The sequence below is a fragment of the Triturus cristatus genome, chromosome 8, assembly GCF_964204655.1.
Source record: "Triturus cristatus chromosome 8, aTriCri1.1, whole genome shotgun sequence".
In the NCBI taxonomy this organism is placed as follows: domain Eukaryota; kingdom Metazoa; phylum Chordata; class Amphibia; order Caudata; family Salamandridae; genus Triturus; species Triturus cristatus.
Window position 1 is genome coordinate 205083429 of NC_140591.1, and position 16129 is coordinate 205099557.

General features: G+C 45.1%; 1 protein-coding gene across 7 annotated transcripts in view; it reads right to left on the reverse strand.

The window, feature by feature from the left end:
- The window catches only part of SON (SON DNA and RNA binding protein), a 722851-nt gene that overhangs the window by 327420 nt on the left and 379302 nt on the right, over nucleotides 1-16129 (reverse strand). For all 7 annotated transcript variants that reach the window (XR_014967657.1, XM_085621364.1, XM_085621369.1 and 4 more), the window contains one exon: nucleotides 14205-14384. Coding sequence is in view for 6 of the 7 variants with exons in the window: in XM_085621364.1 (XP_085477490.1) it covers nucleotides 14205-14384 (180 nt within the window). In the remaining variant the exon portion in view is untranslated. The remainder of the gene's footprint in view (nucleotides 1-14204; nucleotides 14385-16129) is intronic.

The following is a 16129-nucleotide window of genomic DNA, read 5'->3' on the forward strand; positions in this document are numbered from 1 at the left end:
TCCTCTTTTCACGTTGCCGTTTTGTTACTGGTGGTTCTGCTGTTTGTGTAGTTTGGCAAGAGACTTTTTTTTGTACAATGTAAATGTGTTTGATTTCTCTGCCTGTTTTTTTTTTGCAAATGGTGTAATAATAGCAGTATGTTTGGTTTTTGAGTGTCAAAAACTTTTTGCATTGGTGCTCGATGTGTATTTTGTTGTCTTGTGAGTAATTTGTTTTTTTTTCTTTTTTCTAGTTTGATATCGTTGGTTTTTGCTGTGTCACTGCAGAGTTGGTTTCTGGTGAGTGCAGCTGTCTCTTGTAATTGGATTGTATAGTTTTTGAGTACATTGATCTTTGTGATAAAGGTACACATTTCTTTACTTACTTGATTTGCACATTGTTGGTTGTTGTTGACTTGTTTGTGCAGTCTTCTATCTTAGTAAGTATACTGGCTAGCCGCAGGATTACTGCTCAGCAGGTTGTTGGTTTGCTGTTTGAGTCTTCCTCTGACCATGGTTCAGAGACTGACTCTGCATCTGAGGGAGAGGAGGCAGGGGACGATTCTGGCAGTGAGTTGTCTCTCCGTATGGAGTCATCGGATGATGAAGATACTCTTAGTGCGGATGAAGTGCCTGTGTTAGAGGAGGAGACTGATGTGCCGATAGTGCGGCAAGAGGCATCTGGGCTGCAGCCTGGTGCTGCAAGGCTTCCCGTTGGTGTAGTGCGGCAAGAGGCTTCTGGGCTGCAGCCTGTGGCTGCAAGGCTTCCCGTTGGTGTAGTGCGGCAAGAGGCATCTGGGCTGCAGGCTGGGGCTGCAAGGCTTCCCGTTGAAAGTGATGACCTCTGGGTTGCCCCTGGCATGGTGCAGCCGGCATTGCCAGAGTTTACTGGTGTTCCAGGGTCTAGAGTGAATACTGAAAACTTTTTGCCGGTAAATTTTTTTCAGTTGTTTATGGACGATGTGTTTTTGGCAGAGATTGTTGAGCAGACTAATTTGTATGCCGAACAGTTTTTGAGGGACAACAGTGCCAGTCTTAAGCCACACTCTAGAGCTACCCGGTGGACTCCCACAAATGTTGAAGAGATGAAGAAGTTCTTGGGTTTAACTTTTTTGATGGGCTTGCTAAGGAAGCCATCAATGTCTTCATATTGGTCTAGCAGTCCCTTGATGGCAACGTCTATTTTTCCGGCAGTCATGAGTCGTGACAGGTATTTGCTTCTGCTTCGGATGATGCACTTTGTTGATAATGGTTTAGCGTTGCCACGAGATCACCCTGACTGTGACCGTCTTTTTAAGATTAGGCCTGTCCTTGATCACTTTGTTGATTGATTTTCTGAGATTTATGCCCCTGGTAGAGAAATTGCAGTGGATGAGTCTTTGGTGTTGTTCAAGGGCCGCTTGGTTTTTAGGCAATACATTCCTAGTAAGAGGGCACGCTATGGAATAAAGCTGTATATGCTGTGTGACAGTAGGACTGGATAGGTCTCTAATTTAAGGGTGTACACCGGTAAGGAATCTAGGTTTAACCTCCCTGGTTGTCCGTCCACTTTTGGAGTGACTGAGAAAATTGTTTGGGAACTTGGAAGAGGATTTTTTAACAAAGGCCACCATTTATATGTAGATAACTTCTACACTGGTGTGCGGTTGTTCAGGGAATTGGCCAAAGTGGACACTCTTGCTTGTGGCACAATCCGCTCTAACCGTAAAGGTTTCCCGAAAGAACTTGTTTGTCAAAAGCTTGTGCGGGGACAGTGCAGTGCGTTGCGTTGCCAGGAGCTTCTTGCTGTGAAGTTTACAGACAGGAGAGATGTCTACATGCTGACTACCATCCATGATGAAAGCACTGCACCTGTGACTGTTTGGGGTCAGGTCGCTGAAGCGCGCAAACCTGTGTGCATTTTAGACTATAATAGGCACATGGGTGGTGTTGACAGAGTAGATCAGAGGTTGGAACCTTACACTGCTCTTCGTAAGGCTTACATTTGGTACAAGAAGTTGGCTATCCATCTTTTCCACTTGGCAATGTTTAATGCTTTTGTTGTGTTCCAGGATTCTTGCCATGAGTCAAAGATGACTTTTGCTAAGTTTCAGGAGTCTGTAATAGGCAGCCTTGTTGTAGTGGAACAGGCAAGTGTTCCTAGAGTTGGAGTGGTGGAGGATGTTGCTAGATTGAAAGAACGCCACTTTCCAGATCACATTCCTCCCACACCCGCAAAAGATTTTCCCAGTAGGAGATGTAGAGTCTGTTGGCGAAGAGGTTCGCGGAAGGAGAGTCGTATGTACTGCCCCGACTGTCCCTCTCATCCTGCACTGTGTCTCCCTGCTTGTTTCAGAGCGTACCACACGCGAAAAATTTTTTGGGTGCATTCATGAGTGGTAAAGTGAACTGCCTGGTCTGTATTCTTTGGAAAATTTGATTCTGTTTCAAGGTTGGTGTTAGTGCAATGTATTTAGTTGCTGATTTTCTGTTTGAAGATTTGTATCTATTTGCAATTTGTTTGTGTTTTTATTTATTTCTAAAAAAAATCCTAAATGTGATGGCGGTGTGTGTAGGCTTGCGCTTGGCTGTTGGTGTGTGTGGACTGGCACTTGGTTGGTGGTGTGCGTGGAATGGTGCTTGGCTGGCGGTGTGCGTGGACTGGCGGTGTGCATAGACTGGCGGTGTGCGTGGACTGGTGCGTGGCTGGTGGTGTGCGTGGACTGGAGCTTGGCTGGCGGTGTGCGTGGAATGGTGCTTGGCTGGCGGTGTGCGTGGACTGGTACTTGGCTGGCGGTGTGCGTGGACTGGTGGTGTGTGCGGACTGGTATTTGGCTGGTGGTGTCCGTGGACTGGAGCTTGGCTGGTGGTGTGCGTGGACTGGAGCTTGGCTGGCGGTGTGCGTGGACTGGAGCTTGGCTGGCGGTGTGCGTGGACTGGTGGTGTGTGCGGACTGGTGCTTGGCTGGTGGTGTCCGTGGACTGGAGCTTGGCTGGCGGTGTAGGTGGATTGGCGATTGGCTGCCGGTGGGCCTGGACTGGCGATTGGCTGGCGGTGTGCCTGGACTGGCGATTGGCTGGCGGTGTGTGTGGACTGGTGCTCGGCTGGCTGTGTGTGAGTAGTGACTTTCTGCTGGTCACTACACACACTGCTAGCTGAGTGCCACTCCACGCAATCCATCAGCCTGTGTAGTTGCTGTGTCTGGATTGTGGGCGTGTGAAAGTGATGGGCCCTTGAATGGCGCTGTGTGCTGGTGTGAGTTTTGTTATGTGATGGGCCCGCGGCTGGCGGTGTGAATGGTTTTGTATGTCTCACACGTATGAAAGGTGTATGAATGGCCTGTAAAGAGGTTGGTGCCTTGTCGTGGCTTTACAGCTCACGAGCTGTGAGTCAATGGTTCAGTTTCTCGCCTTTTCAATTATTGCCAGTGCATTTCATTTCTGTGAAATCACTTGCTAATACAATTGTATCTACTGAACCATCACTCACCCTCGTGCCAAATCCAACCAGTATGTGTGTGTGCTTGCGGATTAGATGGCTGTGCAGTAATATTTGTCTTTCTGAAGCAGGGTGTACCTTGTCCCTTTTTGGTGAATTATGAAATGTGTTGCTTTTGTGCCTGGTGGTGCGAATGGTCTTGTTTGTATCACGTATGAAAGGTGTGTGAATGGCCTGTAAAGTGGTTGGTGCCTTGACGTGGCTTTACAGCTCACGAGCTGCGAGTCATTGGTTTGGTTTTTTGTGAATTTAATTATTGACAGTGCATTTCATTTTTGTGAAATCTCTTGTTAATAAAATTTAATACACTGAACCATGACTCGCCCTCGTGCCAAATCCAACCAGTATGTGTGTGTGTTTGAGGAATAGATGGTTGTGCAGGAATCTTTGTCTTTAGTTTCTCTGCCAAGGTACACTTTCCATGCAAGAATAACCCACCAACTGTAGATATTGTCGAAAACCCATGGGAGTTCATGGTGATGTCTCTCTTGTGAATTCAAAAAGTTTTTTTATCCCCAATGTCCTGTAAACCTCAAAATGTCTGCCACATTTTCTTTGCAATATTATTCCAAAATTCTCACGCTGTAGTAACAATAGTTAATCTGGTTTTGCAAGGGGGGTTACTTTGGTTTTTGGCCCGGTGCTCGGCGGCCATCTAGGGAAACCTACCAAACCCACACATTTCTGAAAACTAGACACCCGGCGGCTTCCAGGGAGGTATGGCTTGCGTGGATCCCCCAACGTTTCCTTACCCAGAATCCCCTGCAAACCTCAATTTTTGCTGAAAAAAATCACTTTTTTCACACATTTTGGGGTGGGAAAGTTGTGGCATCACCGGGCTCACACAAATTTACCACCACCCAGCGTTCCCCCAGGTCTCCCGGTAAAAATGGTGCTTCACTTGTGTGGGAGGCCCAAGTACCCGCGGCAGGCAAGGGCCCAAAACGTAGTGAGGCGACATCAAAATGGCCTATCGCAAAACCACCTGGTTTTGCAAGGGGGGTCACTTTGGTTTTTGACCCGGTGCTCGGCGGCCATCTAGGGAAACCTACCAAACCCACGCATTTCGGAAAACTAGACACCCGGCCTCTTCCAGGGAGGTATGGCTTGCGTGGATCCCCCAACGTTTCCTTACCCAGAATCCCCTGCAAACCCTAATTTTTGCAGAAAAAAATCACTTTTTTCACACATTTTGGGGTGGGAAAGTTATAGCATCACCGTGCTCACACAAATTTACCACCACCCAGCGTTCCCCCAGGTCTCCCGGTAAAAATGGTGCCTCACTTGTGTGGGAGGCCCAAGTACCCGCGGCAGGCAAGGGCCCAAAACGTAGTGAGGCGACATCAAAATGGCCTATCGCAAAACCACCTGGTTTTGCAATGGGGGTCACTTTGGTTTTTGACCCGGTGCTCGGCGGCCATCTAGGGAAACCTACCAAACCCAAGCATTTCTGAAAACTAGACACCCGGCCGCTTCCAGGGAGGTATGGCTTGCGTGGATCCCCCAACGTTTCCTTACCCAGAATCCCCTGCAAACCTCAATTTTTGCTGAAAAAAATCACTTTTTTCACACATTTTGGGGTGGGAAAGTTGTGGCATCACCGGGCTCACACAAATTTACCACCACCCAGCGTTCCCCCAGGTCTCCCGGTAAAAATGGTGCCTCACTTGTGTGGGAGGCCCAAGTACCCGCGGCAGGCAAGGGCCCAAAACGTAGTGAGGCGACATCAAAATGGCCTATTGCAAAACCACCTGGTTTTGCAAGGGGGGTCACTTTGGTTTTTGACCCGGTGCTCGGCGGCCATCTAGGGAAACCTACCAAACACACACATTTCTGAAAACTAAACACCCGGCCGCTTCCAGGGAGGTATGGCTTGCGTGGATCCCCCAACGTTTCCTTACCCAGAATCCCCCGCAAACCTCAATTTTTGCTGAAAAAATCACTTTTTTCACACATTTTGGGGTGGGAAAGTTGTGGCATCACCGGGCTCACACAAATTTACCACCACCCAGCGTTCCCCCAGGTCTCCCGGTAAAAATGGTGCCTCACTTGTGTGGGAGGCCCAAGTACCCGCGGCAGGCAAGGGCCCAAAACGTAGTGAGGCGACATCAACATTGCCTATCCCAAATGTCGCCTCACTAGGTTTTTGGCCCTTGCCTGCCGCGGGTACTTGGGCCTCCCACACAAGTGAGGCACCATTTTTACCGGGAGACCTGGGGGAACGCTGGGTGGTGGTAAATTTGTGTGAGCCCGGTGATGCCACAACTTTCCCACCCCAAAATGTGTGAAAAAAAGTGTTTTTTTCAGCAAAAATTGAGGTTTGCAGGGGATTCTGGGTAAGGAAACGTTGGGGGATCCACGCAAGCCATACCTCCCTGGAAGCGGCCGGGTGTCTAGTTTTCAGAAATGCGTGGGTTTGGTAGGTTTCCCTAGATGGCCGCCGAGCACCGGGTCAAAAACCAAAGTGACCCCCCTTGCAAAACCAGGTGGTTTTGCGATAGGCCATTTTGATGTCGCCTCACTACGTTTTGGGCCCTTACCTGCCGCGGGTACTTGGGCCTCCCACACAAGTGAGGCACCATTTTTACCGGGAGACCTGGGGGAACGCTGGGTGGTGGTAAATTTGTGTGAGCCCGGTGATGCCACAACTTTCCCACCCCAAAATGTGTGAAGAAAGTGATTTTTTCAGCAAAAAATGAGGTTTGCAGGGGATTCTGGGTAAGGAAACGTTGGGGGATCCATGCAAGCCATACCACCCTGGAAGCCGCCGGGTTTCTAGTTTTCAGAAATGTGTGGGTTTGGTAGGTTTCCCTAGGTGCCGGCAGGGCTAGGGTTCAAAAACTACAGCTAGTCACTTTGCAAAAAAAGGGTCATTTTTCACTGCAAAATTGAGGTGTGACCACGTTGCGTTTTGCGCCGTTTCCTGTCGCGGGCACTAGGCCGACCCGAACAAGTGAGGTACCATTTTTCTCGTAGGACTTTGGGGAACGCGGGGTGGGTGGAAATTTGTGGATCCACGCAGATTCCAGAACTTTCCATCACAGAAATGTGGGGAAAATGTGTTTTTTTTGCCAATTTTTTACGTTTGCAAGGGATTCTGGGTAACAGACCATGGTGGGAGGCAGTCAAGTCACCCCATCCTGGATTCCCCTGGGTGTCTAGTTTTCAAAAATGTATAGGTTTGCTAGGTTTCCCTAGGTGCCGGCAGGGCTAGGGTTCAAAATCTACAGCTAGTCACTTTGCCAAAAAAAGGGTCATTTTTCACTGCAAAACCACGTTGCGTTTTGCGCCGTTTCCTGTCGCGGGCACTAGGCTGACCCGCACAAGTGAGGTACCATTTTTCTCGTAGGACTTTGGGGAACGCGGGGTGGGTGGAAATTTGTGGATCCACGCAGATTCCAGAACTTTCCATCACAGAAATGTGGGGAAAATGTGTTTTTTTTGTCAATTTTTTACGTTTGCAAGGGATTCTGGGTAACAGACCATGGTGGGAGGCAGTCAAGTCACCCCATCCTGGATTCCCCTGGGTGTCTAGTTTTCAAAAATGTATAGGTTTGCTAGGTTTCCCTAGGTGCCGGCAGGGCTAGGGTTCAAAAACTACAGCTAGACTCTTCGCAAAAAAAGTGTACATTTTCAGTGTGAAAATGTGGTGCGTTCACCTTAGGTTTTGAGCCACTTCCTGTCGTGGGCACTATGCCTACCCACACAAGTGAGGTACCATTTTTATCGGGAGACTTAGGGTAGTTCAGATTTGTAAAGCAACTGTTATTACCTATTGATTTTTGATGCATTTCTCCCTTCCAAATGAAAGACATTGTGTAAAAAAAAAAAAGTCATTTTGAAAAATGACCAATAATTGTCATGCAAATATGAGTATTCCCAATTTCGAAAATGTGCAAATATGCACTGTTTCTAAACTCTGTAATTTGTTCCCATTTCAGAAATACATAGGTGTCTTTCATACCGATTTTTCCATGTATACATTTTCCCACAATAATTGCTATATACCCGGAACAAAAAAAAAAACATTACAAAATGCTGCTCAGTTTTCTACTCTGGGTTCGTTGGGCTCTTGGTGAACCTACAAGTCCTATATGTCCCCACAACCAGGAAGGCCCACCGGATGTAACGGTACATTGCTTTCAAAGAGATGTCATAATTCGAAGAAGTTACAGGTGAAAACGTTGACTCAAAAGGCTGCTTTTTTCAACAAATTTTTATTTTTTCCTATATTTACCTGTAAGTTTCTATAAAGAAACCTTGATGGATCTACACAAATGACCCCTTGCTGAATTCAGAATTTTGTCTACCTTTCAAAAATGTATAGCTGTCCAGGATCCATTATTGTTTTTGTACCCATTTCTACCATTAACTGGAAGGAGGTTGAAAGCACAAAAAATAGCAAAAATAGGGTATGTCCCAGAAAAATGCCAAAACTGTGTAAAAAATGTTGGTTTTCTAACAAAATTCTGTCATTCCCTAAAAGCTGGAGAAATGGTGATTTCAGCCCCACGAACCCTTTTTTGATACCATTTGCAGAGAAAAACCCAGAAGCTTTCATTTGCAGCCCGTTTTTCCCATTTTTCACAAAAAAAACAAAATGTTGCTGTATTTTGACTAATTTCTGGGAACCCTCTAGGAGAATCCACAAACCCTGGGTACCTTTAGAATCCCCAAGATGTTGGAAGAAAAGGACGCAAATTTGGCGTGGATACCTAATGTGGTCAAAAAGTTACAGGGGCCTAAGCGCGCACTACCCCAAATAGCCCAAAAAAGGCTTAGCACAGGAGGGGAAAAGGCCTAGCAGCGAAGGGGTTAATACTGCTGGTATGTCACCGCCACCTGTAACTTGCTGTTTGACTGGATATGAAGTTAGACATTAGATATAGAAATGGAGGATGATTACTCATGTATGGGATGGTTTGCACTGCCTGACATAAAACTGCTTTGTTGTATCTTGTTAAAAGTTACAAATCAAGTTTTTTAAAAAAATTGCGAAATGATTTCACATAAAATTCAAAAATTTAGACACGAGGTAAGCCTTTCTTTACTTACAGTACAAAGTATAACAATGGAATATTATCAGTTTTTAAATTAACATGTGGAGGTTGAAAACGATTTGGGAACTCAGAGTATCACCACAGTGTAATTTGAAAATTTCTGAAAAATCGATCTGCACTTGAGGAAATAATCAAGTGAGATATGGCTAAGTATTGAAAGATATCAATGTCTGAGTTTAAATGTTTACATTCATTGCTCCAGGGATTGAGCAATAGTGGACAAGGGCCACCACATGTGGAGCATAAACTGCCCAACTGCGCAATGTTCAAGGTTTATGTCAAATGTATAAAGATCTGTTCACTTTTTTCTGAGAAAAGAATATAATATAGACAAAGATTCACATGCTGTTCATAAGACAGTTTGAGTAGCAATGATTGCCGTATATATTTGGTAAATCTGGATAGAATGAATTTAACATTTATGAACTGACAATTCAGATTTTTTTTTTTATGTTTCTTATTGGGTACTTGTTTTGTAGATAATATTCTTTTGTTTTATTGTTGAGAGACAGGCAAGGACAGAGGTAAATGCAGTTGAGAGATGTTATGTCTGAGAGAAGCTTGAGTTAGGGTCTAGAGGTAAGGCCAAGAAGGGGGGGTTGCACAGATATGGGCAGAGAGGTAGAGGCAGGGAGAGGTGGAGGCTGGCAAATGTATGAGCAGCCAGAGATAGGGGCTGGAAGAGGTGCAGGGAGAGTTATGGTAAGGGAGAGGTATGGATAGCGAGATATACGGATTTGGAAAGATGATATGCAAGTGCTGGCAGGAAGAGATATCTACAGGCTAGGGTACAGGCAACGAGAAGCACAGAGAGGTAGTGTTTGAGGGAGGTAGAAGTAGGAACAAAGAGCAACAGGTGGGAGAAGTGTGTGGTACAGGCAAAAATGGTATGATGCAGAGAGGTGTGGGTAGGAAGAGGTAAGGTGACAAGGGAAATGTGCGAACATGATTGGTGCAAGCAGGGAGAGGAGTAGGCAGAGATATGAATGGATGCCTAGACAAAGACAGGTGTGGATTGGGTGCATGCTGGAAGAGGTTCAAGCATAAAGAAGTTTTGACAGACCGCTTCAGCTGTTATCATGCAGGCAAGCAGTGCAACGAATGTGCAGTAAAACCAGTTGTTCAGGCCACATTTTTACCGCACGTTCTCTTTTGACATCTATTACAGGCTTGTGAAATGTTTTCTTCTTCCCCTTGGTATGGAGTTCATTTTGTGCCTTTCCTGAGGTAGCTATTTTAACAGACAGTAGGCAAAGTATGTTTATTCTGAAGGCTCTTGTCACTTTTTTTTTTAATTATTAAAAGGCACCTAGAACAAGCACAAGTGAAAGCATACCCTATAAAATAAACGTCCTCTGGGCTGGTAATCTAAAGGTTGTGGAGCAGAAAGAAGGATCGACTGCTTTCCTCTTCCGAGGCACTCACTATGCAGCATTTCTGGAAGATTGTAAATAGATTATCCCTTGGTATCTAATTAGAACAATAATTCAATCATTCAAATAAATCCCGTCCTTATTCTGTCCCCTATATACACACCCTATTTTGTTCTTAGTAAATATCTCTGTTACAACTCCAACTTGATCACAGCACTTATTTTATTAAAACCAATTGTATACAATTATAGTCATATAAAAGTCACATAATATAGGTGACTCAATCTTTTTTGATAAAAACTCAATACATATAAAAAAGCAATACAGTTAAAACATTATGCAAAACAAAGTTATCTAGGCAAAGAGAGAAAAGTAAATTAGACACTATAATTTGTCATTGCTAAAGCATACCAATTGGGACAATTTGCTAACTAAGCCTTGGTGTACTTAGTTTTACAACATATACAAGGCAAAGTATTCCCGTAGACTATGTTTTTTGAAACACTTGTCAATGCAATACGAAAAAGTGGCAACTCTTTCCATGACGTTTTCCAATGCAAGGATTTTCTTTTGGGGGGTGGGGGGAATATCTATTGCTTTTACAATGCATGCAAGTAACAAACACATCAAGTACACAACTGAAGCACTCTGTATCGGCAGAAGGGAGTCGAGTATAGTTCAATCGCTAATGTCTAGGATACCTTCCATGCAGCGTGAGGGGATTGTGTATCGATATGCGCAAGTTCATCAACATGGGAGGGCCATCGCACCTCCTCCATTAATCTAAAAATAGTTGTCAATAGCAGTTGTGCATAACAGTACCTCTCCATCAAGAGCTCCCTTTGGATGAACAAAATATCACAAAAATGTTAACTGTAAAAGCCCCCTCCCACACTCCCCGTGTATAGATCCTTGGATGTCTTCTCAGTGTATCCTACAACCCATGTCACCCTGGTGTTTCCGTGTGGTGTATAGGTATTAGCCATGGTGTTCCCTTTCCAGCGACACTAACATTACTTCACCGGCAAGGGGTGTTTGTGTCTGTGTCTACTCCTTTCTGGGTGCACCCCTGGTAGGTACTTGTGTCCTAGATCGAACGAATGGCCCATCTGCATCACCCAGGTAAGCCCAACTCGGGGGTTCTCAGAATGGACAGTCCTTTGAGAATGCTTCAAGTTTCTCTAGGTAACTATCTCAGGCCCCCAAACAGCACTTCCTTTCCAGCGACACTAATATTACTTGTAAGGGGGTGTTTGTGTCCGTATCTACCTCTCATATGTAGCTATTTATGGATGGCTAATTCAGTCTGCACTCACTTACGTATGTCTGCCTTCCCATGACGCCGTGAAGGTGCAGTGGCCGATTGCCAGGCAATGGTGATGCAACATTTAGCCAGTATCGGTGCTAGATTCTGAAATTCAGGCACCAGATGAGATCCAGACGAAACAGGCAGCTTGTCATTTCCGAGATAGCTTGTGTGACCTTTACCCAAAAGGGGCTCAACACCACACACATCCAAACCATGGGGGGACATACGCGTTTGCCGCCCCACACCGGAGACACACCACTGGCACCCTGGAACATTCAACCTAATTTCTGTGGGGTGGGGTATGGATGGTGTAGATCGTGAAATTGAATAAGGCAGAACCGCACATTGCATGTTACCTACTTGACCGATTGGAGACACCGCTCCATTAGTTTAGCCGGGATAACTACTGCGAGCGCCAAGTGCCACACGTCCCGTAGATTTGCTGTAGATTTGCAGTCTCAACAGTGGACCGCTGCCGCAACGTTCCCTCTTATCAGAACCGTCTCCAGGGGCATCACTATGGTGGGCAACACCTGGTCAGACCCCCATGTTCTCTTAATCACATCCCTGAGCGCCGACTACAAGAGGAACTGGTCCTGCCCCAACCTGTGAACCAGCATTAGGGCCACAAACGTGCAATAGTCCCTCCTCCGTGCCACATCTGCCCAACGCTTGGTCCCCGCTTCCACCCACGCCCATATGCGGAATCTGCTCTTTATTACCGCGCATTCAGGCTTCACCCATATCGGTAGACTGCGGGCATATGGCGTGATGCATGAGCCATCGCAGACATATTGCTTCCAAACATGCAAGGCCGTAAGTAAAAGCGCACCATCCAAGTGTCTAGGGGGAGTAGTATTTAAAAGACTATTTCAAAGGGGTCGACCCAATTGCTCGTCTGAAATACCCGTGTTCTCAAGGACAGTGTGCCTGCTAATCATCTTATTGGCCACTGCAGCGTAATAGAGTTTGCAATCGGGGTCATCAAGGCCTCCCTCATCTAGCGAGGCAAAGAGTTTTCTAAGTGCTACCCGTGGCCGGCCGGTATCCCATACCAGGCATGGAAGAACACTGTAGCTACTTTAAGAAGGTCTTTGTTAAATCAATGGATGGGCTGCGAAGAAATAGAGCAATCAAGGCAGGACCGACATTTTAGCAATGGCAATTCTGCCCATTGGTGACAGTGGCAGCCCAGTCCAAAAAGGAAACTAACAATGGATCAAAGCTACCACCTTCCCTGGGTTCCACTCCATAAGATCATGTGCATCATGATAGACCTGTACCCCAAGATACTTAAAGGTGTCAAACTGCCAGGTCAGCCCCATGTCCGGCAGTACCTGTCTTTGGAACTCAGGGATTGGGGTCAAAGGAACAGACAGGACTTATCCCAAATAATATCGAGTCCCGACAGTCTCCCAAAGCCATCCAAAACGGTCACTGCTCCTGGTAACACAGAAGGATCTGCCTTAAGATAAAACGTGGGGGCGTCCAACAGCACAAGGCCCCACTGCGGCGCAGTGTCTTGCATCAGGCATGCCAAGGGTTCCATCGCTAGGGCGAACAATAATGGAGATGGGGGCCATCCCTGCCTAGTGCCCTGAGCAACCGAAAACATATTGTACACTACATTCCCCATGCCCACCCAGGTGACCGGTCCCGATTACAGCAGTGCCACCCATGTCACGAAGGGCTGTCCCAATCCCATACGCGTCAGGACCGGAATGAGATACAGCCCAGTCAGTGTGTCAAATGTCTTTTCTGTGTCAAAGGATGTAGCCCAACCTGTCGTCCCAATGCACTGTGCCCAGTCCATGGTGTAGAACAACCGTCCCAAATTAATGAACATGTTGCGTCCAGGTATAAAACCATTTCGGTCTGGATGCACTAGGGCGGAAACCTCCGCTGTCAGGAGATTGGCCAGGACTTTACTGAGGACCTTGTAGTCAAGATTTAATTGGTAAAGTGGGTGATAGGACCTCACGTTTAGAGGATCATGCACCGGTTTAAGAGGACAACAATGACTGCTTCCCTCATAGAGGTCAACAGAGCCCCGCTGGCCACTGCCATCTTTTCCATTTTCAGCAATTTAGGGGCCCATCTGGATGTGGTAATGGTACTGGAATTCGATGGGAAACCCATCAGAACCAGGCACTTTCCCATGGGCTATCTGTTTTATTGCTTCTTGAACTTCCTTCAGGTTAAGTGGGCTATCTAGCTTCTGGAGCTGTAGGGGGTTAACCATTGGAGCACGGATCAATTGCCAGTAAGTGTAAATCCTCCTTGGGTTCCACCCCTGCCGATTCTACATCCAGGCCCCTTTCAATAATGCAAGTTAACAGTATTTCACTACTCTGTCATTGCAAGTGTTGTCTGAACTGTACGGAGACTAAACGGTGCTGGTCTTGTGCAGCGGTTTTGAAGCTTCACATAGGTAGCCTTGTGAACCCTGCACAGATGTTGAAGACCACCTTTAATCAATGGAAGCCGAATAAGGGGAAAAGTTGCCTTGTTTCTCAAGTTCAGCAACTTACAATACATTCACGATCACCTACAGATAGTAGGTTTCAAGACAAATGATTCCAACAGTTAGATCTTTATGGTACACCACATTAGGGATTGTTTTAAGGGGCTGCATCTGTAAATCAAGAACATTTGCAACTCAAGTTCTCCTTTTGCGTGAGGCATTAGAGAAGGAAAACATGCAAAATAAAGGTCAGGTCATCAGTTAATTCTTTTCAATGTAAGTATGATTTCCACAGAGCAGCATACGATTCCTCAGACCTTCACCATTAATTGACGGAACTAATTTTATTTTCTACTAGATCGATATAGAGCCATTCCCACCCTCAACTAATTTAACATTCCATGTACAACTCAGCATAAACAGAGGATTGCAGCAACACCTGCAGCACTCAATAAGAAAACTTTAGAAAGAGCAACTGAATATATAACCAAAAAATGAATTAACGAATTAGTAAATCATACAATGTAACTGAGAATTCATACCTGTGGCTGGACAGTGTTGGTGAAAACGTCATCTTTGCTTTCTTCTTTGCTTTTCTGCACAGGGACCCACTGCCCGTAGACTTTATCCGCTTCCTTTTTCCTGTGCTGAGACCCAGACGAAACGGGAAATTCTTTCGTCAAAGTTACCTGATTTTTTGGTGCAGACTTTACACTGGGGTTCTGAGAAAATAAGGTTTGGAAAGTAAGTAACTGTAATGGGTCGAACCCAAACACAATATGAAATCATCCAGCAGGGGGAAAGAATCACATAGAATTATAAAAGCAGAGACAGCTGTGAATTTGAAATTAGCAGAAGGACATAGGGCTGTTTTATCTAAATGGTCATATCCTATTAGAGCTGTTTAAACATTGAATGCAGCCACAAGAGGGTGTCAGAACGTGATGAACAGTAAGCAGATACAAGTCTGCAATGTATAGAGAGATGGAAGAGCGTGGGGATGTTTCTTGATAAGAGTGCAAATGTGGATGATGGAAGAATTAGTGAATCTGAGTGAATTGAGTGGCCAGTCCATTAATGGAGTCTGGACCACAAAGCCTCAAGCAAAAACTGATTTGAGCAACAGCTCTGGAAATTACAGACAAAGCCAGAGGGCCAAAAAGTGCCCATAAAACACAAATATCTATGTATCAGCTACTCCCGTTAGCCACTTAGGACCTAATCGTAACCTTTTGCTTTTGTATGCTTGCAGTTCATTTAGGATTATTTTTGATATGTCTGAAGCTAGTTATTTGTTGGGTTTGTGGATTTTGCGTTTATCTTTTTAAAGGGTAAAATATGTGGGTTTGGGATGGAACTAGAATAGGAAAGTAGGAATAAAGTGATGGTGTAATGGAATAAGATACAAAGATTCCTCTGTTGGCTGTTAGAAGCTGCATAGAGGACATGTAGGAAGAGCTCAGGAAAAGTTGCCTGTTGCTCCTTAAATCAGCTGTACTTGTTTGAATAAGAAACACCTTCAAGACCACAAACGTGTCAGAGAACTTCATTACACTCACCATGTAGAACTAAAAACAACTGATTTACACAGCAAATATATGAACAACATTTCTCAATCCAGAGACTAAATCTAAATAGAGTTTGAAATCATGGCAGCAGGAAGATATGAAACAGCTGAGCAGCTCCTTGCATATAAATCTTGAGAATTCAAATTCATGTATTTTGTTTACAATCATGCACAATGCTAGATTTCTATATAGACATGTTTACTTTTAGGCTATGCAAATTAAAGCAAGTAAAACACAGAGCCAACCATAACACATATGCATAAGGCAGTTAGTAGTGATGGCACAACAAACACAATTTGTATGAGTTTTCTTAAGATATTTGTATGAATTGTATGAATACTTTTAAAATTGTTGCTTGCAAGTCACTGAGAGAACTGACCCCAGACACATGACAGTGCCAAATACATAGCCATATTTAAGCTCCACACAAGGGTGAATGAACTACAAGGCACAGGACAACAGCCCAAAGGCCAAACAATAAATCATGCCTTTACAGCCACAATTACTACCCTGGTTGTTTATGATAGAGGCCCTGTTAATCTGTCCCTATTATATTATGAAAATCCACTGACTGACATCATTTGCTTTCCTCAAAGCCCTGCAACTACTGTATATAACATTTAAATAAGGTGTGGCTTTGGATGATGCTTCTAAATAGAAGTAAAACATGGTGCTGGGAGGGATCCAATGGTTGTCAATAACCCAATACTAAACCATTACAACAGTGGATTACACAGATGACGAACATGGGCCCTTCATTTGAATCATCATGCGCAGGATGAGTAGCAGACCAAAGCAGTACAACACATTTATGTACTGGAGCTACAGACAATATTCCTTGTATAGAGGCATCTTTCACTCATGTCAGGGGTTAAGTGATGCAAGTTCTTACTTACAAC